The sequence below is a fragment of the Ooceraea biroi genome, chromosome 3, assembly GCF_003672135.1.
Source record: "Ooceraea biroi isolate clonal line C1 chromosome 3, Obir_v5.4, whole genome shotgun sequence".
NCBI classification, from domain to species: domain Eukaryota; kingdom Metazoa; phylum Arthropoda; class Insecta; order Hymenoptera; family Formicidae; genus Ooceraea; species Ooceraea biroi.
Window position 1 is genome coordinate 260,556 of NC_039508.1, and position 26,367 is coordinate 286,922.

At 44.3% G+C, this 26,367-nt stretch overlaps 2 protein-coding genes across 4 annotated transcripts; one reads left to right on the forward strand and one right to left on the reverse strand.

Annotated features, from left to right (window-relative positions):
• Window positions 1-1,334: 1,334 nt before the first annotated feature.
• Window positions 1,335-3,563, reverse strand: LOC105277450 (probable ATP-dependent RNA helicase DDX28). Its single transcript, XM_026968362.1, has 7 exons — window positions 3,402-3,563; window positions 3,082-3,287; window positions 2,658-3,002; window positions 2,311-2,568; window positions 2,119-2,232; window positions 1,658-2,049; window positions 1,335-1,600 (listed from the first exon to the last, which is right to left on the reverse strand). Exons 3-7 carry the CDS (start codon window positions 2,982-2,984, stop codon window positions 1,375-1,377), a joined length of 1,317 nt encoding a protein of 438 aa, XP_026824163.1. The 5' UTR covers window positions 2,985-3,002; window positions 3,082-3,287; window positions 3,402-3,563; the 3' UTR covers window positions 1,335-1,374.
• A 1,173-nt stretch (window positions 3,564-4,736) lies between these two features.
• LOC105277447 (coiled-coil domain-containing protein 170) lies at window positions 4,737-20,800 on the forward strand. Of its 3 annotated transcripts, none has more exons than XM_011335800.3 (15): window positions 4,737-5,054; window positions 11,606-11,701; window positions 11,774-11,905; window positions 12,124-12,312; window positions 12,447-12,716; window positions 13,597-13,741; window positions 13,809-13,981; window positions 14,232-14,432; window positions 14,695-14,838; window positions 14,954-15,031; window positions 15,965-16,128; window positions 16,799-16,907; window positions 17,362-17,598; window positions 19,090-19,259; window positions 19,630-20,800. In XM_011335800.3, the coding sequence occupies exons 1-15, from the start codon at window positions 4,950-4,952 to the stop codon at window positions 19,769-19,771; spliced, it is 2,355 nt and encodes a 784-aa protein (XP_011334102.1). In that variant the 5' UTR covers window positions 4,737-4,949; the 3' UTR covers window positions 19,772-20,800. The 3 variants fall into 3 exon arrangements, with proteins under 3 accessions (XP_011334102.1, XP_011334104.1, XP_019886620.1); XM_020031061.2 differs by lacking the exon at window positions 4,737-5,054 and adding an exon at window positions 11,374-11,539; XM_011335802.3 differs by lacking the exon at window positions 14,954-15,031 and having other exon boundaries at window positions 4,744-5,054.
• The last annotated feature ends 5,567 nt before the right edge of the window (window positions 20,801-26,367 follow it).

A 26,367-nucleotide genomic window follows, 5' to 3' on the forward strand; every position in this document is an offset into this window, starting at 1 on the left:
TGACCGCGTTATTCTTTTGGAGCGCGTGGACGCGTGTCAAATCGCGAGCGTAACAGAAGTGCATCCGGGAGCGCGGGATCCGGCCGCTACGGCCGATTATTCAACGGCCGTTGACGAGACACGCGAGAATACGGGAAGATGATGATGATGACGATGAAGAGACAGACGACAGCCCCGAGAAGATGAAATGATAACGTTGGATAACGAGAAAGTGAGAGAGAAAGACAGAGGAACAAGAGGCAAATTGCATCTAAAGAATGAAAAAAGAATTCATAATTAGGCTCCAGGATTATCCAGCAATATCCCACGGACGTGTGGGATATTCCTGATCGCTGATGGTGCATCCTAAATTTTTAACAACATCGTGTCACTCCGGCCTAGCCCTCGCCTGTCCATTCGTCAACCGAGGGTCCGTCCCCGTGGGACGCTATCGTGGAGCGGTGACGGTGCTTTCGTGCGGTGACACTCAGGGCGCACCCATCATCACCGCGTGGCACGAACGTGGCTGTCGACGCGTGCCACGCCGGGCGCGTCTAATTTCGCTAAAACCCAGCGCGAATAATAAACATCGCCGACAGCATCTAAGCGATCCAGACGCAGGGTCTGCCACCGCTGCGGTTCAGGGGAAGAGTATTACTATTTGCCGCTCGTGTGGGCGTACGCGGCGTGTGGGAGTGCCATCGGACGACGGGGCAAGGGAGGACATCAAACGAACGGATACGCACGCACGCACGTGTGTGCGTGTGGGCCGTGGTTTCCTCCCTGAAACTCTCTGGAACTCGGAATTCAGGAATCGGCATGATAAAAGGAACCACCGGACAACGGAGAGAAGCGTGGGATGCGACCCGATTAATTCTCTCATCTGGCAATCCGCATCGCCACCATGATGCTGATAAGCGCGTCGTGGAAACGGACGGAGAAATTTGCCATTTCCGCGCTGTCGTGCCCGGAAGGTACGAGTGAATCGAATTGAATTCGCCGGGATCTATCTCGGGGGAGAAAGGGGAGAGAATACGAACGAGGATTCCGGCAGGCAACGTAGGCTACGTTAATTGATCCGGCAAGCCCGTCAGCCCGGGTCGAGGACGATCCACTCGGGATAAGGTCCTTCGAAAAGATCGAACGCGCCGACAACATTCCGCTAATTGGTTGATCCCGTCCCAGTTGAGCGCTCCAAGGGTTTCCTCGTAAAGCGCTCGGTGTACCTGTCCCCGTGAAATTTAATTACGAACTGCGCGGAAAAGGGCGCGTTATCGACCCCACTCGTGTCTACAAAACAGTCGAGTTTTATCTCGCGCGATTTTCATTGTCAGCTACCGAGGAAGAGCTATCGATTAATAAAGACCGATCTTTATTTACATCAACTTTGATACATCAGTACGGTACGCTGAACTCTTCCTGCTCCATCTGCTTAATGTCTTCAATATCGAATCCCTCCACGTCATCGTCCGGGTTGTGGTGGATGTCGATTATCGGGATCGGCTTCAGCCTCCGTGCGGATTTTTCTATCTTCTGAACCACCGTGAGTTCAGACTGAGTGCTTATGAAGTTGGTCACTCGGCAGTCCTTGATGTTACCGACCCTTCCGGTTCTACCGCATCTGGGAACAAACGTACATTGTATACACGCTGAATAATAAGACAGACTTGTGACGTACCTGTGAATGTAATCGGCGGTCGCGGTCGGGAAGTCGTAGTTCAAGACGTGGCGCACCGTGATCGTGTCGAGGCCGCGCGACCCGGCGTTCGTGGTGCACAGCACTCGGCACTTGCCGCTCTTGAAGGCGGCGTACCTGTTGTTCCTGTCGTACAACGGCATCTCGCCGTTCAAGGAAACGCTCTTGATGTTGCTGTTGTCGAGGAACATGCTGACCCAATTGCAGGTCTTGTTGTCGTTGCTGAACACGATCACTTGATCCTTCCTCGCCACCTTCGGCTTGATGTACTTCAGGAGCTCCGCTGGCTTGTCGTCCGCACCCACCCTCATGAATTTCTGCGGCACGAGGATGTGATGCAACTTGTTCGACTTCACGGGCACCAACGAGTCCACCTGCGAACGAGAAGGATTAAGATGCAACCCGCGATCTTAGCACCGTGGTTGGAACTTGGAAGCACTTACGTTTATGATGTCCTTCAGAACTATCGACATCCTCGAAGGCATCGTCGCGGAGACTACCGTGAACTGTGCGGCTGCCGGTAACTTGGGAGAATTTGTGTCTTGCGCAAAACCGAGCTGTGAACGAGACGATGCTTTAGTCCTGTACATCGTGTTACATTTTTAAACTTTGTGAACGATTCGAAATGGACATACCGGCACTCTTTTCAGGAACACCTGCAGTTGTTCCTGGAACGTCTCATGAAACAGGGCGTCTGCCTCGTCCAGCACGATGTGCTTAACCGCGCTCAGTCTGATGACTTTATTCGTTGTTAATTTGCTGATGACTCCGAAACTGGCTACGACAATGTCGACTTCCTCCACCGGTGGGTCCAATAAAATCTTCTTCGTTTTTCCGCCGGTAAAAAGTTTTGTACGAATGCCAAGATACTGGCATATCTTTCTTGCTTCGAGCTTTCGAGAGGTGCGAGAGTAATTTTACTTTTCGTGTAGAGTATATAATTAAATTATGTATTACGTTATAATAATGATGCGATACAAACCCCTATCTGAAAGGCTAGTTCTCGAGAGGGCGTCACGATCAACCCCAATGGAGAATTGTACCTTCGATCTTTCTCCAATTCTTTCCACCTTAAAATTTCGTCGATCATGGGCAAGAGGTAAGCCAGTGTCTTTCCGCAGCCGGTTTCCGCCGCTATGACGGTATTGGCACCGTTCAGTATCTTGGGTATTCCGACTCTTTGTATGTGCAGAGGCTTCGTTATGCTGTATCTTTCCAAGATTTTTGTCAGTTGTGGATCCAAGTTAAACTGCTTGAAAGAATCATGTGTATCTTCCTCATATGCATCATCCTCTGCCTGTTCTGACATCTGGTTCTGGGTCTGGTTCTGCGTATGTACGAAAGACACGTGAATAAAAAGGAAATGGGAAAACAAGGCAAAGAGTTATTAGCAAGTAATATTTTACATGCACAAAGGGTTGTATGAGGAAGTAATCCCCTTAGATTTGTAGTGATGCCATCCCTTGCTGGCTAATTGTATTATTTCACGTTTCGGGTACGTTTGGCCCTCGTAAAAGTTAAATTCCTTTCGTTTGCATTCGATTATCGGCGTTTTCCCTTCGACATTGAACGCGGTGCGCTTGACACTGCTCTTCTTTTTAGAAGTGTTTCTCTGTACGTAACACATTAGTTAACATGAAGAACTTATTCATACGCTATGCACGTAACGAAATATTATAATTGAGGTTAGAGCGAGAGAAAGAGAGAGATAGGAAATTGCACTTACATAACATCGTTGAAAATTTATAAATTGGACATTCGCGGTTTTATGACACAAGTTACAAAATCGGAAGAACATTGTCATTAATTAATGGTTAAACAATATGCAACGTTATTATAAACAATACTGAGAACGTGTCGTGCACTAGGCCGCTGCCATCTTGGATTACTCCGATAAAGCCGGCAGTAGAAATCTTCTCATTAAGTTCAGTCATTTCTGATATTTCCGCATATGATTAATTTGCAAATGCACACAGTTACTAAAATTGATTCCGAACGGAATATTTGGTTCTCTGATTACAATCATTGTATTTCTGGCTGCTGCAATTCCAAAAATTGTTTTACGCGAGCAAAATCTGCAAGTGGCGGCACCTGTAGTACAATTCGTTTACTTCAAGTGCCGTCAGAACGATGGCAAGATAGCATATTTATCAGATGTGCCGAGCACTGAAGATCCTTTACTAGTTTTGAAGTATTCATCATAGATGCCGTCACTTGTACCGTTTCGTGTGTCGTTGAATTATTTGGAATTCAGGAGCATTTTCTCTCGAGCGTGATCCGCCATGAGAGAAATGAATAGAAAATATCAGGAATACATAAATCTCTGAGAAGAAATATAGAATAATAATTATTAATAATGGAATTATAATATTATTACATGCTGTTAAAATATAAAATGCAATTGATTTGTATCAGTCCAGGAAATTTTGACAGAACGCGAATTAAAAGAAAGCAACGACTTAATTTGCTTCTGTTTATTGTTGAATATACAATTTTCCTTTGGTCGTTTCAGTTCGTTATATTTAGAGTGCGAAAATTTTTTTTGTACTTATTGTTAGAGCGTGCAGGTAATAAAGAGAAAATGAGGTTATTTTCTGTTATTTTAAACAGATGGTAGAACTGAGTCTTTTATTATTAAAATCATGTTATCAATTTATATGGTCATTACTTATTTAAATGTATTACGGGGGCATATACACGTATACATCCCGCGCATATTTTACATGAACATCGTCCAACTGAATTACTGCAAAATGGAACAATACCAGCATCATTAATAACAAGTATCATTAATAACGTCATACAATTTTCAAATTTTAATCCGTTTAAAGCGATGCGCACGAAGACATCTGTTTAACAAACTTGGTAACAAAAAAACCACAACAATTAATTACGCGAAAGTTTGCAAATCCACGAGGTGACAAACGCTCGAGGGTAGGATCCTTCGAGAACGGCTTATCCTCGAAAAGCCAAGGAAGTCTTTACTCGAGGGGATGAAGCAACAACCCCGGATTCCTTCCTACGTCGAAGGAGGCGCGCGCGAAGAGCGCGGGCCGCCGTTGTTTTCTCGGATCGATGCGTTTCGATCGGCTCGCCGCGGCGTCCTCCGTCGCGACGCTCGTCGGCGTTTAACCAGCGCTTGGTCGGCGTCGTCGCTAGTTTCTACCACCCGTTTCACAGGTGTTCGCGTTGGTTCACGGAGGATGTCGCGTTTGCGGTGAGGCCGCCGTTTCTCCGCTCGCAAGCTCGCTCGCGCTGAAGAACGGAAGTCGGAATGGCGTCCGATGACGGTGAGACGCAGGAGGCGCGGGAGACGCAGGAAGCGGCCGAGGAGGACCTCAGGATCTTCGAGACGCTGCGCATCTCCTCGCCCCGGAAGGTCAATCATCGACACGACACGATGCACCTGATTCCTCTCACCTGCGGTCGTAGCGCACGCATACATGCACTCATACACGCATCGCACGCGGAAACGTCTCTGCACGCACGTGTGCGGAGGAACGTAGACACGAGGCTACGCCCGGTGGGCCGAGTAGCGTCCTTTGGAGATTGCCGGGTTGTTCCTATTGCGGAAACGTGATCTTCGCCTCGCTGCACGCATCACCGCGAACGGGGGAGGAAAGGGGTGGAGATTAAGTAATGATAATGCGCGCGAATGCGATCGCTTTGGAGAATTTAATCGAATATGCCAAACCGAATTGGACATATTAATGGAAAAGGGAATACAAACGGCTTTGTATACTTCATATTGTCCGGCAATTTTTGTACGCGTATTGCACAAATAATTTTCCAATAACGGGTGCGCGCAATGCGCCGGGGGTGCAATCAAGGGCTTGTCCTGATCGTGATTGTGATTGTCGTTTTGCAATGTACGCGTAGCATAAATTGTGCATATATATTCGAAACGTGTACAACAATTTGCTGCGTTATCGCCAAGCTCCGCGCGTACAATTGCGCAAGGCTCGCGTACTCCAAGAGACGCGTGGGCCACATCGCTGGCCATCATCCCCTCCGCTGTTGCACCGCGTACTCGTACATGCAACATGCACATACGGATTCACATGCTAATCGGACGTATGGTCACGTGCATACCCGTATTACCCGCCACAAAGGCTCTCATTGTGTACGTACCTAGACGTACACAGCGCGTCCGGAGAAGAGCAACAGATCGATAGGGCAAGTGCGTAACGCTCGATCGATTGGCGATCAACGTGATTGTTTGGGCACTGATTCTCCATCTTTGGATCATACGATCGGCCGGTTTTTGGCAGTGAAAGCTATTTTTAGCCAAATAATATTTATAGAAGATAAATTTATCTGATCTAAAATAATCAAATAAAGATAAAAAATGATTAGGTAGACATCGGCAAGCTGAAAGTAAAAGCTGCTAATTTTTTTTAGCATTGATTTATCCAGCAATGGACAAATCACAGCGAAGGGGTGAATCATACGTGTCATCTTTATAAATCTCGAATATACTACAAGTCCATAGATTTTGGATTGAGAACAGATTTCGCACTTGATTGATTCACGTCTGACGCCTAATTAATCACGCGATATAATTGCGGAATAATTCCACCGCGCTCCTCATTATCGCACCCTTTTACGCCACGCCGAGCCCTTGGTCCGCCTAACTCTCGCGCGAATCGCGAACGCGTATCGACTCGCGCGCGTGAACAGGGGTTGCGTTGCCATAGCGTTGCACGGAATCGATTTCACCTGTCGCAGCTACCCCAGGCGACTACCCCGTGCTGTCGCGTGCTTTCGACGGCGATCTTAAGTTATCGAACACCACCGAGGAGGGACTGACTTATCTTGTTCGGGGTGCGCGATCGAAGGGTGGGTTGCGCGGGGTTCACTAAATCCAGTTTTGTCGATGCCCCGATGTTTAATTCCGCTCGCTACCCTGCAAATTTGCTTTCTTGTCGCGTGTATAGATACAAGTCGGTTGATTAAGTGTTCTGACTTAGTAAACAAGTATTGTTCTCTTTGAAGGTCTCAATTTTCCGATTTTCCGTTTAATCTATAAATTACACGTATTTAATGTGCCAAAAAACATACATACAGTGAATGCAAAAAGTATTCGTACAGGGGAAATTTCTTTGAAAAAATCGTTATTTGTAGAAAATAAACTTTAATTAACAATATATTAATTCTGAATACAATATGTGTTTCCGGGGCAAATTTGGATCTCTGCTTTGCTGCGCCTCTCTCAAATGTCTAACGCAGCGAGTACACGTTAACGTAGTTGAGATCAAATATATATCTGCACGGAGAAAAACAGTCGAGCTCATAAATAATTTAATAATGCAGATCCTGTTTTTAATCGCGGCGTAATGCTGCAATAAATCCTGGATTTCACATTTTTACGTCTCTCGCTGTCCTCTTACTACGCTCGAGGGGATTTTATCTGCTTGCATTAGCACGGTACGATGATATAATGCAAAACATGCGCACTCTTATATAAAATTGTAACGAACGAAGCTTACCTATTCTTAAAAAAAAAAGAAACTGATGTAGATTAATGGTCACCGTTGACGTAAAAAAAACGTATGCGCAATTACTTGCCGCGTTTACGATACAAACTCGGCTCGCGTGTGCACAGCGTGGAGCAAAATTCGATAGCCTCGTCCCATATTTATTAAAGTATCGCCGCCGCAGCAATATCGTGGTGATCGAACACGCTGATGCATCGCTTCGACAAATGTACCCTTGCAACCCCACTGCAATTTCCTAAAAATACAATACGGTATTTCGATCGTATCAAAAATCATTTATTGCCACTCGCACGCAAAATATCGTCGTGAAATCACCGTTTTGTGCATTGCGTCACTCGTCGAACGTAGTTAGCGTGTGATATTATTGTCACATCGTTCAACAACGCGTTTTCTCAGATTTGTCAATGGAACTAGCTCGAATATCGCGCAAATATATGCAAACGTACGAAAGATGGATATCACGCGTACGCAATTCTTTATATTTATACATAGCGATTTTCTCGCCTTTAGCGGAGTGCATAAATCGCTAAATGCACGCGCGGTATATCATTAAACTTTTAGCGGAAGCGCGGAACGAGATCTAGATTACCTGAACGCGTTCCTTAAAACGCTCACGTACTTTCCATGCGATTTTATTGCGGTTTTATTACGCGAGATCGTGCAAAATTCTTCAAGCTCACGCTTGCTAGCTTGAAGCTCGAGCACCGGCGAAAAAAGCAAATTTTTCCCCGGTGGCAAATTTTTACATGGACAAGTGCGCGAGATATCTCGTTCGGAGTAAATAGCGGCTTGGTAAATAGGTCATCCCGCGGTCGTTTTCCGGAGCGCGGAGTCCCGTGGACCGCGGAGGATATTTATGGTCAGCGGGATAATGGGTGTTCAATAACGTCGGACTTAACCACTGTGGAAACTCGCGGGATTCCGCGGGAATACGCCTCCACGGGAAACGGTCCAGTTTCACTCTGTCGCGCGCTCAAACTATTTTCGAGTCACGAGGAGATAATAACGATCCCATTCGCGTATTTCGCCGCGGTCGGCGACCTGTCGCGTAATTGAATCGCGAGATAATTGATGCGCCGTACAGCAGGATCGCGGATCCTGATTTTAATCTGATTTCCCGACAAGATAACGTATTTAATTAAATATCTCGCTTGTCCGCTTATGCTTGATGGACATTAATTCATTCCCGCAGTCGCAACATCGCGAAAATGCATCCGATTCTCTCTTCGACTCTGCGCTAATACGAAATCACATCAGCTTGTGTCATCGAAAGGTACTTTCGGTCAACGAGAAGCTGATTATCGGAAAATTAGATAAAAATACTTCATTGATTCTGTCTGTTTCTGCGTTACATCGATCATTGATCGGGATCAATGACCAGGAAGAGATGCAATTACTGTTTCAGCAGCGACTCTGACGCGACAGCTTGCGCAATATTCAGATTTCACACTGGCCTACAATTTATACTTGACATCAAGCAAAGCAGGCATCCAGGTCTGCGGTGTGAACATCTCGACGCGATATCGTCGAGAGGCATCATCATTGTGGAAGCATCAGCTGCACCGTAAATTCGGGAAATGTATTCCATTGTACCGTGTCCGGTTCCACGGTAACATTCTCGCCCTGGTATCTGGCGTGGAAGGAAGGTGGATTCCGCGAGCATAGATTTTCGCGTGTAGATACAGATACCTGGATGAGAGGCCGCGGGCGGCAGGTCGCGAGGTCGTCCCGGGCGGGCGGCGGCGATGGCGGCAACGACCACGTTGCACGATTCGGGTCACGTAATCTGCTGTCGTAGGCAGGCGAAACTTCGCTATCGTACAACTGCCTGCGCGCATCCGATTGTCCCAGAAATTGGCGACGGTAGCAGGTAGTCCTCGACGTGCGCCCGTTCTCCATCGCTCTTAGTAGCAAGCACGGCAGGGTGCGGGATAGAGAGGGTTGAAAACGTTATACCCGGCGGAAGGCTTTGGCACCGGACTTTGGCGTGCGATAGTCGAGCACTATCTGGACCAAGAGAGCTGGACACTCGCGCGTTCGCTTCGGGAATACGGAGCGTTCTAGCGCGTAAATACGTTCGTGTACCGGAAATTCCTGCGGGAATGGATCCGCCAGGCAAGACGAGGTAGTCGATCGTGTTTCCGTCGAGTGAACCTGTTACGAGATCGTGCTCTGGTTCTCGTTGATGAGCGAGCCGCGTCGGCGAGATCGAATTTAACGACGACAACGATCGACGAAACTGCATTTCACGTGAAAATTCCGCGTGATGAATTTACTTTCTTGCAGTCATCAAAAAGACCTTGATAGAGAATTGACGTGTATGTAGTGACGCGATGACATCAAGGGTGATCTCAACGAATTTGCTTGATTAATTTCACTTAACTCTTTACGTAAGACCGAGGATTTATTCAGATACGCCGTATCAAAATGGAGCATATTTCTCCGCCAACTAAATAAATTCAATCAATCAATTTAAGTATTGGACCTGCCGGTGTTAGAGTGATTAGTAAATTCCCTATGCATAAAGATCCTTCCATTTACTTTGCGCCGTGTCTATTCCATTATGATCTCGTTTCCGACTTTCTCCCTTGTCTGCATTCAAACGGAATAAGGTAGTTGTCGCAAAGTTATATTGCAGTCCACTACATTTGCGAACTCGCAAACGCAAAATCCCGAGGGACAAGTGGGACAAGAAAGAAAGAGGATATAAAAAGGACTCTCCACCACTTTTTTACACGTTAAATCTTAATCCGCTTATGATTGCAATTAATGCCGACGGAATGAATTCCCGTTGGTCTCCATGTGTACTCTGCGCGGCGTAATCTCGCTTCGCGAGAATAATTCAACGGGACATGTTTAATTCCGTGCGTTGATCGTTCAACTGATCGGATTTATGAAAAAAACTAGTTATGCAAATACAAATAATGCGCTGAAATAAAACATTATATAGATTCTACATGATCATTTAGCATCGCGAAATATTTGATTACTGTGACAATAATTGACAGAAAATGCACTCATATAAATAATTATTCGTTCTGTTATTTAACAGCAAGAATTCGATCTTTCCGCCTCTCGTTGTGTCTGACATGTGCGGCTTTTTCATTTGACTTAATGACGATTTAATCACTTCAGTGTCGAGTCGGATTTTATTGCGATGTATTGGTGGATTCGCCGAGCGTATAAAATGATCAGAGAATATCGGCAGTGTTTATTTTCTTGACGAAACATACCAAAACATATTTTTATTATAGAAATCGATCGCACGTAACGCGATCTCTCGTGGTGACATATCGTGGTGTTGTACGCTATCGATTTGCTCGCGATTAATGTTTTAACTTTGTACGTTGTGTTGCGAGCACAGAGAAATTTAATACAATAATATAATCTTGAAAAATATTATATTAACGATATTATTGACATTACCGCAAAATAATCGCTAATAAAATAACAAAGGAAAAATAAACACAACTACGCGACTTGGAATTATTATTTTCAATCGAGGATATTTCCGTTCAGAAGATCTCGAGAGACGGAGCTTGTCTCTCTGACATGTAATTATCTTGAAACATCTCGCACGAAATATCCTAGCTCTATTTGGACTTGTGCGGTCATCTTAAAATAGATAATGCTCAAAGTGCGTGCCGCGTCCGAAAGAATCGCTGCTAATAAGCCAACTTATCCGCATTGTGGCCGACGTTCCAGGCGATTCCTGGCAATTCCAGGCAAAATGTATTTAATGAGACGCAAATCGAGTCTCATTGTAAGCATCCCGCCGCACATACACGCGTGGAAGCTGAAATGGGCGCCGTTACGAGCCGCCGTCAGAGACGTCGGTACCTGCGGTACTTGCGAATCGCGCGTTCTCTCTTGTGCGCGGCAAAGGTCGGAGGTCGGAACTTCAGAAGCCGCGACGTGAGGGCCGCCGCCAATCTATTCCCAGCTTAAACGACCGCTTTGGCATTAAGCTTGCTGCCTCGGGTAGAGAGCTCGGGGAAATAAAGTGACTTTCTTTACGATGGGCCCCGTAGCTCGCGGCGGAACTCAACGGGAACCCCATGTATAGCCTCGTGCGCGCGCACATGACGAGATTGATAATTTATAACAATTGTTACTTCGACTGCGCACAAGACGCAACTGCACTGAGGGATTTATGGATGCATTAAAGTGGCGGTAATCAACGAGCAAACGTGTCTATCGCCGATCGACTCGCATCTCCATGTAGATTGCTCAATCGTTAAGCGTCCAATGGGCGAATTTGAAAACTGAAATTCCTGGGATTCATAAAACTTAATACTTTGCCTTGAAACGATCAGAATTCTGTTATCCAACATTTATATAAAAATTATATGACAGGCAATATAAAGTAATCGTTTTTCGTCTTATCTTCATCGTGCTTTATAATAATAAACGATCGAACATTTCGCTTCAGGTGGACCCTGATGACGCTATGACCCACGATTTGACGACCACTTTGAGGAGCGAGCTGGCGGCTTTGGAATACAAACGAGATAGACTTATGTCCGAGGTAAACCGATTATCGATTCTCCGCTTTGGTAATTGGCCGTGTTATTAATTCAACGCCTCGGTCCCTTTTTAGCTGCAGGAGATGAAGAGCATCGTGAGATCACGGGATCAGAGGGTCCTGGACCTGCAGGTGGAGGCTGATCAGCTTCGTGAGCAAGCGGCCCGGCAAAATGCTGTCGTCTCGAGCCTCAAGAAGCGCATTCAGGTTAATTTGTCTCCGTAATAAGCGAACGATTAAAGGGTTCCCTCGTTAATATGCGCCGAGATAATTCGCTTTTCTGCTCTTCTTTCCTTTTGCTCGGCTTTCGTTAAGGTCGACTGCAAATTTGCAGAATCTGCAAGTAAAAGATAGCAAACAACGTTCACGATCTAGTGAAAATTTTAATAACATTAACTTGTATCATATGATTATGACGATTTCAGGACTTGGAAGAGAGAGAAAGAAATTTTTACGCGTCTCAAGGCAGAAACGAGATCACGATGCAAGGTCTGCAACGTGACGTAAAGTACCACGAGGAGAAGGTCAGGGAATACGAGAAGAGGATCCGACAGCTGGAGCACAACATATCCGAGGAGGTCCAATTGAAGGATCGCGCGCGTCTGAATCTGCAGGTACAGTTCTCGCCGAATCTCCCGACACGCGTTTTCTTAATTGTAAAATTTTATTAATTTCTTCTTTTTAATTTAGTTTTTTTTCCTCTGCATTCTACAAATGCTCTGTAGATATTTTATGCGTATTTCCACAGGACTTCGTGCGAAGATTGGCGCACGCGGTGAACGTCGAGTACTGCGAGACGGCGCATCACAGTCCGGAGATGGTGATCCACAAGGCCGAGGAGCTTGTACAGGAAGTGAATCGATTGCGGACGAAGAGCACGAACGTCGAGACGCAATTGACGGGTGTCGAGGTGGATTTCCGAACCTGCAGGGACGCTCTTGACCGCGCCGCTACGGAGAAGGAACAGTTGCAGAGACAGTTGTCCGTTCAGCTAGTCGACATGGATCGTTTGCGTCAGGTATGGTAATTGCAATTTAAGGATCTAACAACAAACATAGGAGAAACAATTATTTGCAAGGTATTCACAAATTTGCTATTTATACAGGGTGTCCCGAATTTAAATGTCCAAACTTCTGGAGCGTGTAGGGGATGATAAATCAAAAATAAAAAGTCCTTTAGAAATATGCTCGTTTTTACTTCGTTTTGGAAAAATCGCAAAAAAGAAAACGTAGATTTCACACTTATTTATTCATGTTGTCACTTGCTTAATGTAAATGTAGATATTGTTCAAAATGTTGGCCTCTTGCTGCAATGCAAGCATTGCATCTAGTACGGACAGCTCGTGTTGGAAATCGGCGCGCATACTCTCGCACCGCCTCCCTAGCATTACCGTCACAGAAACCATACACGAAAACCATATCAGCATATTCAACGTTAGAATATGTACGCGGCATTGTGACAGAAGTAATTCACTCGATGGCTTCTGATGAGTAACTGACGAATTTATAGGAGAGAAGCAGAAATGTAAACAAAAAAAGAAATGTAAACAAACAAAGGAAGTGCGAGAGTATGCGCGGCGCCGATTTTCAAACAGAAGAATTCCGGAACGACGAGTCATTGCTGCATGAAATCTACGTTTTCTTTTTTGCGATTTTTCCAAAACGAAGTAAAAACAAGCATATCTCTAAAGGACTTTTTATTTTTGATTTATCATCCCCTACACGCTCCCGAAGTTTGGACATTTAAATTCGGGACACCTTGTATATTGTTAGATAAAATAAACTTAATTTGTTAAAAACAAATGTTATAACGATAAGCACTTATAAAACGCTTTAAAATAATTTTTAATATGATTTCGCAAAAAAATTGATATTTTAATTATTTTATCATTCTATCAGGAAAAGGAGTGCCTGGAAATGCAATATAGGGTCGCGGAGAAGGACATGAACGATCTGAGGGACAAGCTTGTCAACGCAAACAGAAGTCTAACCAGCGCAACGGGGAACATATCCAATCAGGAGGCATTGATCTGTCAATTACGAGGTAAACCACGGTGATCAAATCGATTGGACTTTGATTGTCCCTTTGATAACTCACGCCGCTCTTGCAGACGATCTAAAGGCCCGCGAGGAGAAGACGCAACGAGTGCAAAACGATATGCGTCACCTCCTGGAATCCGTGGCAATTCTCCTCAGTACACCCAACCGATTCGTCGAGTCACATGAGAACGCGATCAAGGATCGTATCCGAGAGATCGTGGGGGACAACAAGGATCAGTCGCTAGTAGCTCAACGTGCACACACGATCTCGTCATTCTTAAGCTAAAATCACATGCGCGCAATTTTGTATAAATTTCTGAATTGCTTCTAAATTCCAGATTACGTATTTCTTTATGCGTGAAGAAATTCATATCGAAATATTTGAAAGGATGAAATTGCGCGTTCGTGCTTCTGGCATATGAAAAGGCGACTCTAATCATAACATAGCGACATTAAAATTTGTTATGTCATGAAAGCATGTTCTGTTTCCGCAGAAAATACAGAGTCTTCGGGAGAAAGTGAACACGGCGACGGAGTCGACGAATCGACAAAGCGAGTTGGTCGATTCCACGATGATGAAGGTGCGCAGTTTGGAAGAGGAACGCGCCGCTCTGGAAGCTAAGATACACAAGTTGGATTCCGAGCTCACGAGCTGCGAACTCTCCCGAGAGTCTTTACGCAGAGACAAGCACACGGTGATTTCAGGCGTTTCTCTCTCCTGAATATGTTATCTCAATACACAGAAAGAAAATGGAGCACCATTAAAAAGACATTTAGATAATTAACTATTTTATTTTTTCTATTCAAATTAAGTAAAACGTTAAATCTCTTTTAACTTTTAATTAAAGGACAATATATCTTTCTGATATATAAATTTTATTTAATTTACAAGGAACATTATCTGCTTATTTTATCATCATTATTTCTCAATTTTATGATTGCTACAAACTTTTTCAGTTTGTGACTTTCCTTGATCGGTTGAGCAAGGCGATGCAGATGGACGAGATCTCTCAGGAGATCGGAATTGATCTTCAGACCGAATCGATGTTGGTGCGGGCCGAGCAGCTAGCTAGACTTGAGACCGACAAGCTAGTGGACAAGGTAAAGGATACGGTCGATATTACTTTTTTTTAATGGCACTGTCACCTTGCTAACGTCTTCTCCTTTGTTCTGTGTGCCTTTATCGTGCAAATCGTGTGCTTACCGCACGCCGCAGTATTTGTGCTCCAGCTACACGACCCTACCGAGGATTCGGCGCGAGCGGTCGTTCCACGAGCTTCCTTGTCTCAAAGAAGTAAGCCCCCGGCGCGAGCAAAGCGCCTTAGAGACAAGTTTCACAATGTTCCCAGACATCCTCTTCGTAGACGTTCATTTTGTTCTTCCGTGAAGTACCTTTAATGTAAAGAGGAAACAGGGAGAAACGGGGACAGAGCGAGAGATAGGCGCTTTCCATTGCTCTATTCCATAGGTTTCCCGATACTTTGCGGCTGAGTTGGATATTGGTCGAGTTTCCCTCGCGACGTAAAATTGTTGCTTCAAATTGACAGTTTTGTCGGAAATATCGCGTAATGAAGTCGCATTCAGCGCAGCCCGCGATAATGCCCGCGGCACATCGACATTGCGATCGCTCTTTCCCATGTAAAACAGAACCTGAAGCTCTTGTCGTGATACTAGCGTTTAATTAAGCAATCTTCAATAACATGACGACAAAGGGAGGACTCTTTTTTGAATGGATGATTTTCCTCACATTTTATGTGAAATAAATTCGTTCCCTTAAATCGTGTGTATCGACAGCAATTAAACTGTGTAACAAAACGATGGAACATCTCGTGATACGCGCAAAGCGTCATTATTATCTTATTTATCACATCATTCTCATAATAATCATTGAACCTTGCATGCTACATCATCTAGATGGCAATTAACATAAGAATAATTAATTAAGAAGATTTAAGTCTCACAGCAGCAATATCCATTGCAAATCAAAGAGTGTTATTTTTATCCACACTTAATGTTTTTTTTGCATTATTGTTCAATTATACGTGTATATACACAAATAAACGTGTTGATTTCAAATTACATAAATAAAATATATTGACACACTTGGGTTTGCAATGTAACATTCGCACACACACATCGTTGCATTCATCTTAAGAAATTTTTCTAGATTTTCTTATCAATAAATAGAATAAACGCTTTATATAAATTTGTTCTCTTTGCCGCGCAGACTTCCGTGGTTTATCAACTGCAACGCCGAGTCCGTACCCTGCGGGAGCAACTTCAGCGCAGGGACCTGCATCTAGACCTCTTACGTAGGAAGCTGTCCCTGCAGGAGGATAGCGTGAGGATGAAGTCGCTGTTGCAGAGCGAGCGGGACGAGGCGAACATTCGGTTTGTTTTAGAGTGCAGCCTCGGGCCATTTTACTGGCAGCGTCGTTGTAACAATTCCAACGAAATGTCGAAATTCTCGCTTTTCGCAAGAGCAGAGTCGGAGCGCGTACGCGAAATTATTCGCATGATTTATAATCGTGATTTACAATCGCGCTTTACCTTTCTCTCTTTCTTGTATACGGTGTGCAAATGCGCGTGAGCCTCGCGATTCGTAGACCCGAATTCGGGATCCACAGACGGAATTGCAAATAATATCCATCATGTCTACCGTGTACCAGAATTGAGGGAGATGAAACCATCACGAGTACGTGATAACTGATCGGTTTCAATATTTGCATCAATATTTACTGTACACCGTGCGCAAAACGTCAGTGGGAGAACAATGCCTATTGACTAGCTGTCCAGAGAAACACAGAGCTGCGGTTTATTGGAAAATTCGAGCGGCCGCGTGCGGCTTCACGCATTCGGGATGCGGAGTGATTTTTCCACCGGTGGTTACCTGTAATTCCTATTGAAGGTTTACGATGTGCTCCGAATACGTCGGATGCGTTTCTATATGCATCGTCGTCGAACGTCAGGAGATGTTCCTTCCGTCTGACGCTCGACGAGCGAATTGAAAAAGTAGCAAAAACAGGAAAAAGTGCGAGCGGCTTTCCTTCCTTTCTTTCAGCGCGAAGAAGCTGGCAAAGCAGGTCGAGCGACTACAGGTCCAATTGTCGGAGGAAAAGTCGCGGAATCGGGAGTTGAGCGCACAATTGACGGAAGCCGCGGATTACAAGGTATGTAATTTCGAGAGCCTTTCTCACACAGTCAGATAAACTCGAACGCTCCGCGGAATACGCTCGGAACATGGTACCGTCGATTTCACGATTAATGGCAATTGCGACGATATGTCGCAATATTTACTTTGCGTTATTTTCGTGACATGTAGTACTTTCCCTCATTATATCTTTATTCTATTATTTCCACATGACGTTATATCTGTTACCAAAGCAGCGAAAAATTTAATTAATAATACATCCTTTCTCCAATAAATTCCTCTGCTCTCAACAACGTAATTTCCTCCCGAGTTCGAGGCGAGTTCCGTTAAAAATCGGTTTTACTGTCGCGTGACACCGTGAGGCCGGGAAAACAAAATTCCACGATGAATTCCTCTCCGGGCGCGAAAGTCTTCATAATCTACCGGTATCGATCAGAAGTTTTAACCCACTTTACGGTATTTCCCGTGTGCAGATAGCTGCGCTGGAACGCACCCGGAAAATCGAGGAACTCCAGAAGCGCCTGGTGGAGAGTGAGATGCTGCGAACGCGCTACAACAGAAAGTTGACGATGGCGAAAGAGCACATAAGAACGACCACGGAGACAGCCGATCAGGAGAGATCGATAAACGACCATTCCTTGCAGCTCCTCCGTGACGAACTCGCACAGGTCAAGCAGAATCTCTCTGAGGTCACGAGGAGAGAATCCCAGGTGAGGCGTCGCATCGTTGCGTTCGTGCGCGTCACATATCACACGCGGTATTTAATCTCGTGTGTTTACGGCCGCCCATAAATCCACGTGAACACTTCGATGTTTTATTAACAAATTGAAGTAAGGTGAAATGAAACAAGCTCGCCAGTTTAACTGGGATAAACTGACCATTAATAATCGGGGAATCGCGTTTTGCCTGACGTCTACTATCCATGCGCCGAAAAACGTAGAAGGCGAAATGCATGTCTCAATGCCGAATCGCGTATTCGGCACGCGCGTTGCATCCACGTAATTCTGTGATTTACGGTCATTCGTGTGCACGAGCGCGGATTCGCGAACGATTGAATTGCGCGAAGGAAGTCGCGAACGAGAAACGAGGCCTCGTTGCATCGCAGAAAAGTAGCCTCGATGCGTTCAATGATGCATTTTCCAAGCTTTCCGCTGTCGAGTTTTCCTCTTTGAAACGACACGCGATTTTTTTCAATGTACAGAACTATGGAATACTGTTTTAATTTCATTTTCTCCGCGGACGTACAATTGAATTTAATTACGGTAGAAATCCGCATTACATTCCCTTTACGGGGAAGTTATTTTGTCGTCTTATTCGCAGTAATTTACAGATTCTCTGTTGCGAGTTCAAGACACTTTGATCCCTTATTAAAGCAATAAGCGCGCTTGCAGTTGAGCTTATTTCTAATACTCCTCGCGGAGGTAGAAGCCAAAGGGGCTCATTAATTCATTGTGGCAATCTCAATGAGTCTCGGTGACAGCTATTCGAGTAATTGCGATCTCTCCCATCGGGCGCATAACGCTCGTTCAGAACGATTTCGAGTGACTTTGCACCATAGCAATTCGAGACACGTTCGCGCGCGCGTCGCCGGGCTGTAAAGCAGATAGTCCCTTCGAGTTGAGCCCGCGCCTCGGCATACCTTCGTGAAAGGACTGTAAATCTTGCGTGCAACCTCGCGATGCTTCATCTCAACGTTGCTTTCCAAAGTTTCGCAAAACGTACGCTGATTCAGCTTGAACAAGCTAACGTTAATTGCAATAAATTATGCCGTTGAATCTTCGAGATAGTTGATATAGAAAAAATACACAAGATATTATTTAATTGGAATGGATTTCTCTCTCGCAATCGCAAAAGTCAGAATAACGTGACATCGCGATGTGATTTTAAATTAATAATATCTGCAGATTTAATTTATATTTAATTTCCAATATTACTAGATCCGCGTAAATTATTATTGAATTCCACGTATAACGAGCACGGTTGTTCATCGAAAATAATATCTTGCTTCAGGATATTTACATTGCGAAAATATTTATTAAAAATATGTTTATGAATCAAATGCGTTGCATTGTTTGAAAATGATTATTTAGCAAAATGTGCAATACATAAAAATATTAATTTACTCTCGTAGCGAATCGCCCGATCGTACGAGTAAGCTACGAGCATGATTCAATTCGCAAATCGCTCATTTCCCGTTTCAGCTCCAGAGCTTCCGCGTCTCGGTGGTGAAGTTATTGTCGGAGCCAATCTGCACGCCCGATTACGAGATCATTTCGCGGTTGCAGAAAATGGTCGCGGCTCATCGCGACTTTACGATGCTCTCCCGTAGATACGACGAGCCCTTGGAAACGAGTCCCTCAAGATGCACCAGGTAATGATCGAGTACGAGTAAATACGTGAGTGCCGTCGTATTTTCTGCGATTTAAATTTCCTCTAAAATCTGCTAATGCCGGTAATAGAACGTTGTCACGCAACTGTCTCCAACGTTTCCAACCGTTTCTGGGATCTCTTTGTAAATTTATGATATTTGAAATAAGATATATTTAAGGATCAATCTTATCAATGACGTTACGTATGCAATCTCTTTTGAAACGACGGATACGAATAAAATTACCGAGGAAAATACGCACTCGCGCGTGTCACGCATCGCGCTATACGTCACGTTCTCTATGTTCCTCTGCGTTCTAAATTCAAAGTACTTCAATTATCCTCGTGGTTTATACTTTCCTGCGTCGTTACAGCATTCATCCGGTACATCCGCCGAGATCACCCGGTTCACGCTGCACCCGTTACGAGGACAGTGGCTTCGCGGACCCGCCGGACCTCCACGACATCGATGACGATTACAACAAGAGACCAGTGAGGAGCAGCCTCCTTCCGTGACACCGGCCAAGATTCAAGTTTTAAGCGCATCGTCTCACGATCGCCAGATCCGACTCGTCTACTGAATTCGGAAGCTGCAGCTTCCGGTCTCACGTAGCTGAGGGAAAGCAATTGTCTCACAAGTAAAGCGTTACGTTTACCCCGTGTAAACGAACGACTTTTACGAAGCGAAGAGGACCATTCCATTCGTCGAGGACTGTTCCACACATCGTTGTTTCACACAAATAAGGCAACGAGCAACAAGTCGCAAGATCGTACAACCGAAGCAAGATACCGATTCCATTGGAACAAGCATTAAGAAATCATTCAAGCGTGCTGTTACGAGGAAAAAGAAGAGGAAATCAACGACGAGATCGTTCATGTGAAATCGTAACTTTACGTGAATTGGTAATGCAGTCCTCGTGAAACATTCCTAACAGATCGTGTGGAAGTGCAACACTGAATGTGGAACCTCTCAGATGTCACGAACGAAAACTATTGAATAGTGTTCAGCAAAAATTTACGTAGATCGATTGCAGGCGCGTTACAAGTATTTATATTTCGAAATATCTAAAATAAGTGACACAGATTTCGATTTATACGAATAAAAAATAGTTATTATATTGTACATATACATACATGTATTATACATTTAGTCTCGAAAAAATCGCTTGATGGCCACTCGGAGCAAGCGGGAGTGTCATTAATTCGCATCAAAAGAATGGAATTGTGTCAAGTAAGAATAATTAAACGCGCGAACTATATGCAAATGACGTTACGTGAAATAATAAGGAATACGGTTGGAATAAAGCCAGTCCAGAAAAATGGAATACGAACTAAAGACTGAATAATATTTTATTGAGTTCCGTCGTGCCGCAGTGTTTTATCTTCACTTATATTTTTTCTACAAACTGTTCGCAAAAATGTATCTGGTTTAAAAGGGCTAATCTTATGTTTACTCAACAATTTTAATTCAGTGCGATTATATATATCAAAAATCTGAGTGTTCAACGAAAACCTGAGTGTTCATAAAGTTTTTTATAAAATTTACCATGTTATTTTTAATTACATGTCCAGTTATATTATAATGTTCGCGGATATCTCTTGACTAGCACAATAGAGATCCTCGAATTTAATTTAATTTAACTTAATTTAATTTAGTTTAATTTAACATAATTTAATACATTATACAACTGAATGTGATTCCCGTTATATCGTTTTTACCGGACCATTCAAACTGTCTTTCAGCGAATGTTGTAATTTGAAAAAGCTAATTTAAATCCGAGGATCTCTCTTTCAATCTGGCGATCGACATCATTAATCATAATGATTTCACCGTTCGACGTAATTCATTCTCGTACTAGCTTCAAAGCTGGTAGCTTCAAAGTGAACTAACATCCACTTCGGTCTGCCGCTATTCTGCGACCTTTGATCTCGATATTATCTCTCCCGTTTAACGCAATGTGTTCTCTTCTAATCAATCCGAAACAATGTGAAGGGCGTACAAGCGCCGCTCGCACGAATCGTGCGAAACGCTTCACGGTTCGATGAGCGGAGTTCTAGGCGTTCCGCATTTAAATACTATTACGTTCGAGCCACTACTTCACGGCAGCACTCACGTAATGCGGGTTCCAATATCAAATGATCTTCCATCGATCAACGAGCAGCGTCCGGTTCATCCCAGGTACTCGCCTAAGTACTCACATTCCAAAGAGCGCTATTAATTGGCTTCATGATAATTACATCGAGCGTCGAATTGACGAACGACGGGGTTTCCCGTTTGCGGTGTCCGCGCAAGGGGCAATCGAACGCACTCCTCGTTATGTACTAACCATTATTGGAAGCCCCACTTCTTGCGACACGGTTCCAATTTCCATGCTCGCCGGCCGTTCGTCAATGGACGCCCAAAAGTGACGAGCAGGTGAACGGGCCGGGTAACGGTATACTTTCGGTAACGTCGATCGATGATCCTCCAGCGAGCAATGCGCGAGATTATGATATCGCAATTATCCCACCTACCACCGACAAATCCTTCGATTGCATAATTATCTGGAAACGGGGTTACATGATGCCAAATTCGCTGCTTGCGTTGCATCTATAATTCATTTACATGCTACAATTAATCTACATTGCATTAATCCGATTATCCCGCAAGATGTTAATGCGTTCTAGCTTACGATGATCCCGAGCATTATGCATGATAGTAAACGCATTCAACTCACGCAGTCTAGGTCAATATGAGGTCTAGAGACGTACGGATAGTATCTTCGAAGAACCGCAAGTAATGATCCTTCCTTTCACAACGCAAAGTAGGACTCGCAGGAAGTGTCGCTTTAAATAATACGCATCGTTACTGGCACATGAACAATCGGACAATACCACTGCGGAAAAAGCACTAAGTTAATGCGGTGGCGATGCACAAAACCGCAGTCTCTCTAACGTATGAAGTTTGAGGATGGAAACCGCCACGAGAAATCGCTTTAAATGATATCTGCGATTTCTGAATAATTCCGCTGGCTTATCAAGCTTGTCGCCAAATCCAAAATTGAAAATTGTAATTTTCACTCTTTTGATAAATTTATATATAATTCTTGCATCTGCCATCACTTTGTTGCTTTATTCAGCGCAAAAAATACTGAACAATAATTCACGCTGCAGAGTCGTAATTTGCAAAATCGTGATTGTCGCTCTGATTAACAAAGAGCAAAAATAGAACAAAAATATCTGCGCATGAAGTTGCGAGATGTGCAACTCCGTAGAATAGAATACTATCCAGGTCAATGCGCCGAAGAAAAACACGCTGGACACGTTATTGCCGCGTATTTTCCCGCCGGAAATCGTTCGCGAGCCTCGGCGAGTCTAATTGTTCTTGTGCAATCGGCATCCCCGCAATGTGTCGCCGACGATATATAATTCCACGGTTACTCGGCGACGACGCGTCGTTACGGAATTGACAAGCGGGTTAATCCATTACGTGAACTGACTGCTGGACGTATTTCCAGCCGGTTCTCGGTCGTTGCGCCGATCACGGCTATTTTCGCGGACGTCCCGACGCGGACGTCGAGATTAATCGGCTGACGTTTCGCCACAATGACCGACGCCGCGTTCTTTAATTGGCCAATCCGGACAGATAAAATCGCGGCCCTGTCATTACATTTACTATATACTGTCCTTTCGCGGCAGGTCTGCAACCGTTGGAGTTTCCGCGTGGAGCACGCGTTTCTGCCTTTTCCCTGTCTTTTTTTCTCCCGTTACGTCCATTGCACGAGCGAATGCGGTGATAAATCGTAACTGGGAAAAAGTGACCAGCTGATGATATAATCGTGGTAGACAGGATGAAAGTAACATGTATGCAACAAATTTATATTTAGAATCGGTCCGATTAATCGAAATGCGTATTTATTAATCTTTTGAATGCAGCATCGCAATTTTGGAGTTCGATGAGAGTTTGAGGATAAATAATATGTCGGAGAATTCGATAAATTTAATATTTTATTTCATATAAATTAAATTTTATTTCCGTAATGTGATCTCCATCCATTTCCATGATGTGTATCGTTTTACGTGTAATTGAAGAGTCGGAAGAGATACTTACTCTCGTCACTGATTCATCTGCCTATAAGTGATGATTTCTTTTTGGATACATTATTTAGGCGGTTCATCATCAAGTAGCAACATCAGATAAATGTGAATAATTTCGGAGTGCGTGTGCAGGAGTCAGAAAAGCATGGCATGATGACCAAAGCACATAGCCGCTTCTCTAGCAGTTGTAATAGCTACGGAATTCCATTCTTTCTCTCTTTCGACGTCGATTTCAACGGGCTGGTGCCTGCATTTGCATACCGTGCGCTTTCTCATCAGCGCGGCCGTGAACCTCTCGCGCTAGTAGCCGCTAAAACATCGTAAACCCAATTGCGCATGTTTCACGCCGCGGGCCATGCAGGCGTGTGGTTTTATTGACCTATCAACTATTTATGACCCGTTTTCTAAATATTCCTAGAAACGAGCGTTTAGCGCGATCAGCTGACGCGTCTCTCAAATTGAAAGCCGTTTTCTCCGCGCGTTCAACGCGAGGGAAAGAGCAAGAGAGAAAGAGACAGAGAGAGGCAGAGAGAGGAACCATGAATCGGCGGTGAATCGGCATCCGCTCAAAGCGATCGCGTCACGATCTCGACTGGTCGCACGAGACAGATTGGCGACACCGTTTTCGAGATTCCACAGCCGTTAAAGTCCGTCGCGCTAAAAATAGCCCGTGGAACCCGACAGGCGGTACGCATCTGCTGGAAAATGTGCAGGTACACGGGTAAAAGCGGGTTTTATTCGGAAATGCGTGTCATCCTGCATTTTCCGGTACCGCACATGATGTCCCAGAATCGGTTTGCTGACGGCAAACTCTGCTAAAATTAACTGCAAAACGGACCTCGGTACCATACACGCTTTCTTGAGATTTAATTTACCTGACCCCGCAATTTTTTTGCAACGACGATTAGCCGCCACGTAATTCTCTTGCACGTGGCAGCGTAATGACCGATCATTTTTTATTTCGATTCCCACGACCGGAGGATGGTTATTCCTCTCGGTGCGTTCCAGAAAGTCATAAACGTATACGCCTACACCTTAGCTGCATTTTAGCAAACGTGTGCATCATTCGCAGCAAACACGGTTCCTCTAAATGACGGCTGATGTGACGTGGAAAGCTTAATTTATCCCTTGACCTTTCCAATCGGGGAAAAGGTGAGGATTAAAATCGCCGCAGCTTCCGATGGAGAAGCGCAAGAGGACCACGAGCCTCGCATTCGAGATCGCCACGGAGTGGCCACTCTCACGGACACTCTCATGGCCAAGTTCAGGGATAACAAGATCCTGTACCGCCTCTCTCGCTCGCGCGAAAGCAGAGGACCCGTCCTCCCTTCGCGTGCAAGACTTCGCAGCAGCGCCTCTTCGGCCTTACTCTCTCCCACCATTTTCCCACAGGCTTGACCGACCACCCTTTACTCCATTGCGTTTTATTTTCAGCGGTCCAGTCCGGCCGCTATTCTTTTAGCTTTGTTTTAGTCCTCCACGACTCCGGCGAACCCGCTCCTCTCACCCTCCTTCTCTTCGTGTCTCTTGATGCTCCATGCTCATTCGCTGAGGCATTTCGTAGCTTTCCAGATCAGGTACAATGTAGCGCGAGTCTTCAGTAAGCGCGCATAAGTGTTATCATGCTACGACTATTGTGGTAATTGTTGGTCAAAATGCGAATACCTTTCGTTGTAACTGTGATACATAAATATCTATAATTTCTATAAATTGTGGAAGTTTTGTAGGTATATAACTACATAAATATTGTCTATCGTTACAAAATTTTATCTTTAAAAATAATCGTTGAGTTTTACGTCAATAAAGTGCAATGCAATAAAGGTATACAAACTTATTAATATTAATCACTTTTTTTATTTACATTCCTCTGTCGCATAAATTATTCGTTATTATTCGTGTATTTAAGTAGCGCATAATAACACAGTAATAATTTTAATAATTTATTTCTCGATTATCGACCACACGATTGACGTCACTCATTTCCTTTCCTTTCTGGACGTCGATGGACGTCGGCGATCTGCGATCGCAGGTGTTTGCTTCCGCGCAATCTACGCGATCGAGTGAAAGCACCGAGACGTGTGGAGGAAGCGGGGAATACACGTGGAATCTCGTTTTGAAAACTTAATGGCAGATCAGATCTCGTCGGCCCTGAACTTGACCGTCACTGTGCTACTCCGCAATCTCGTGATGGAGGCGCGTCACGCTCTGATTTCTTGCGAGGACTTTTGCGAAGCACATTATGGAAAAATTACACTACGCCGTCATACGTTTCTATCCCGCAATAGAAGCTGGACCAATTTCTGCGAGTCGAAAAGATCGCAAATTGAATGTACATTTTGCGCGAGCGGATCCCAATGCGAATGCTAATCGCATAATCGTTCTGGTACATCATTAATATTAGAATTATATCATATATTATATTGGGATTCACATCTCATTCACGTGCATTTGCGATATTTTAATTATGTTTAATGATATGTTTTATTATAAATTTTATATTTTTACATTGGATGTGTTCTCTATAATATATTAATTTTTGTCATAAGTTTTTTTTACTATAGTCTACAATAAATTATAGACACAACTTTTGTCGTGTGACATATTAATGTCGATAAATTATTTGATTTAATATTATATATACAGAGTGTCTGACATAAGGCGAAAAACCTCTCGCTCACAGGTAGATCTCGTCAAACTGAATTAAAAAGTCCTATACCATTTTGCAAACAACCACGTAAAATTTCAAGTAATTAAGTAAAGTTCGTTAATTCAGCGGATGCGATCGGCAGCGAGGGAAATAGGCATGAATGACGTAAAAAAACGGCTAGCCGCGCGCGCGACGCGAGCGTATTTCGAAGAACGCGATAACAGCGAGTATCGGATTACAGCGGCAGACGAGACGACGCGTGGACAACACTTTCTTGGCAACACGAGCGCGTGAATGAGACGCTGAAAAATTATTGTCAACACGTCGTCTCGCCTGCCGCTGTAATCCGATACTCGCTGCTATCGCCTTCTTCTTAGAAATACGCTCG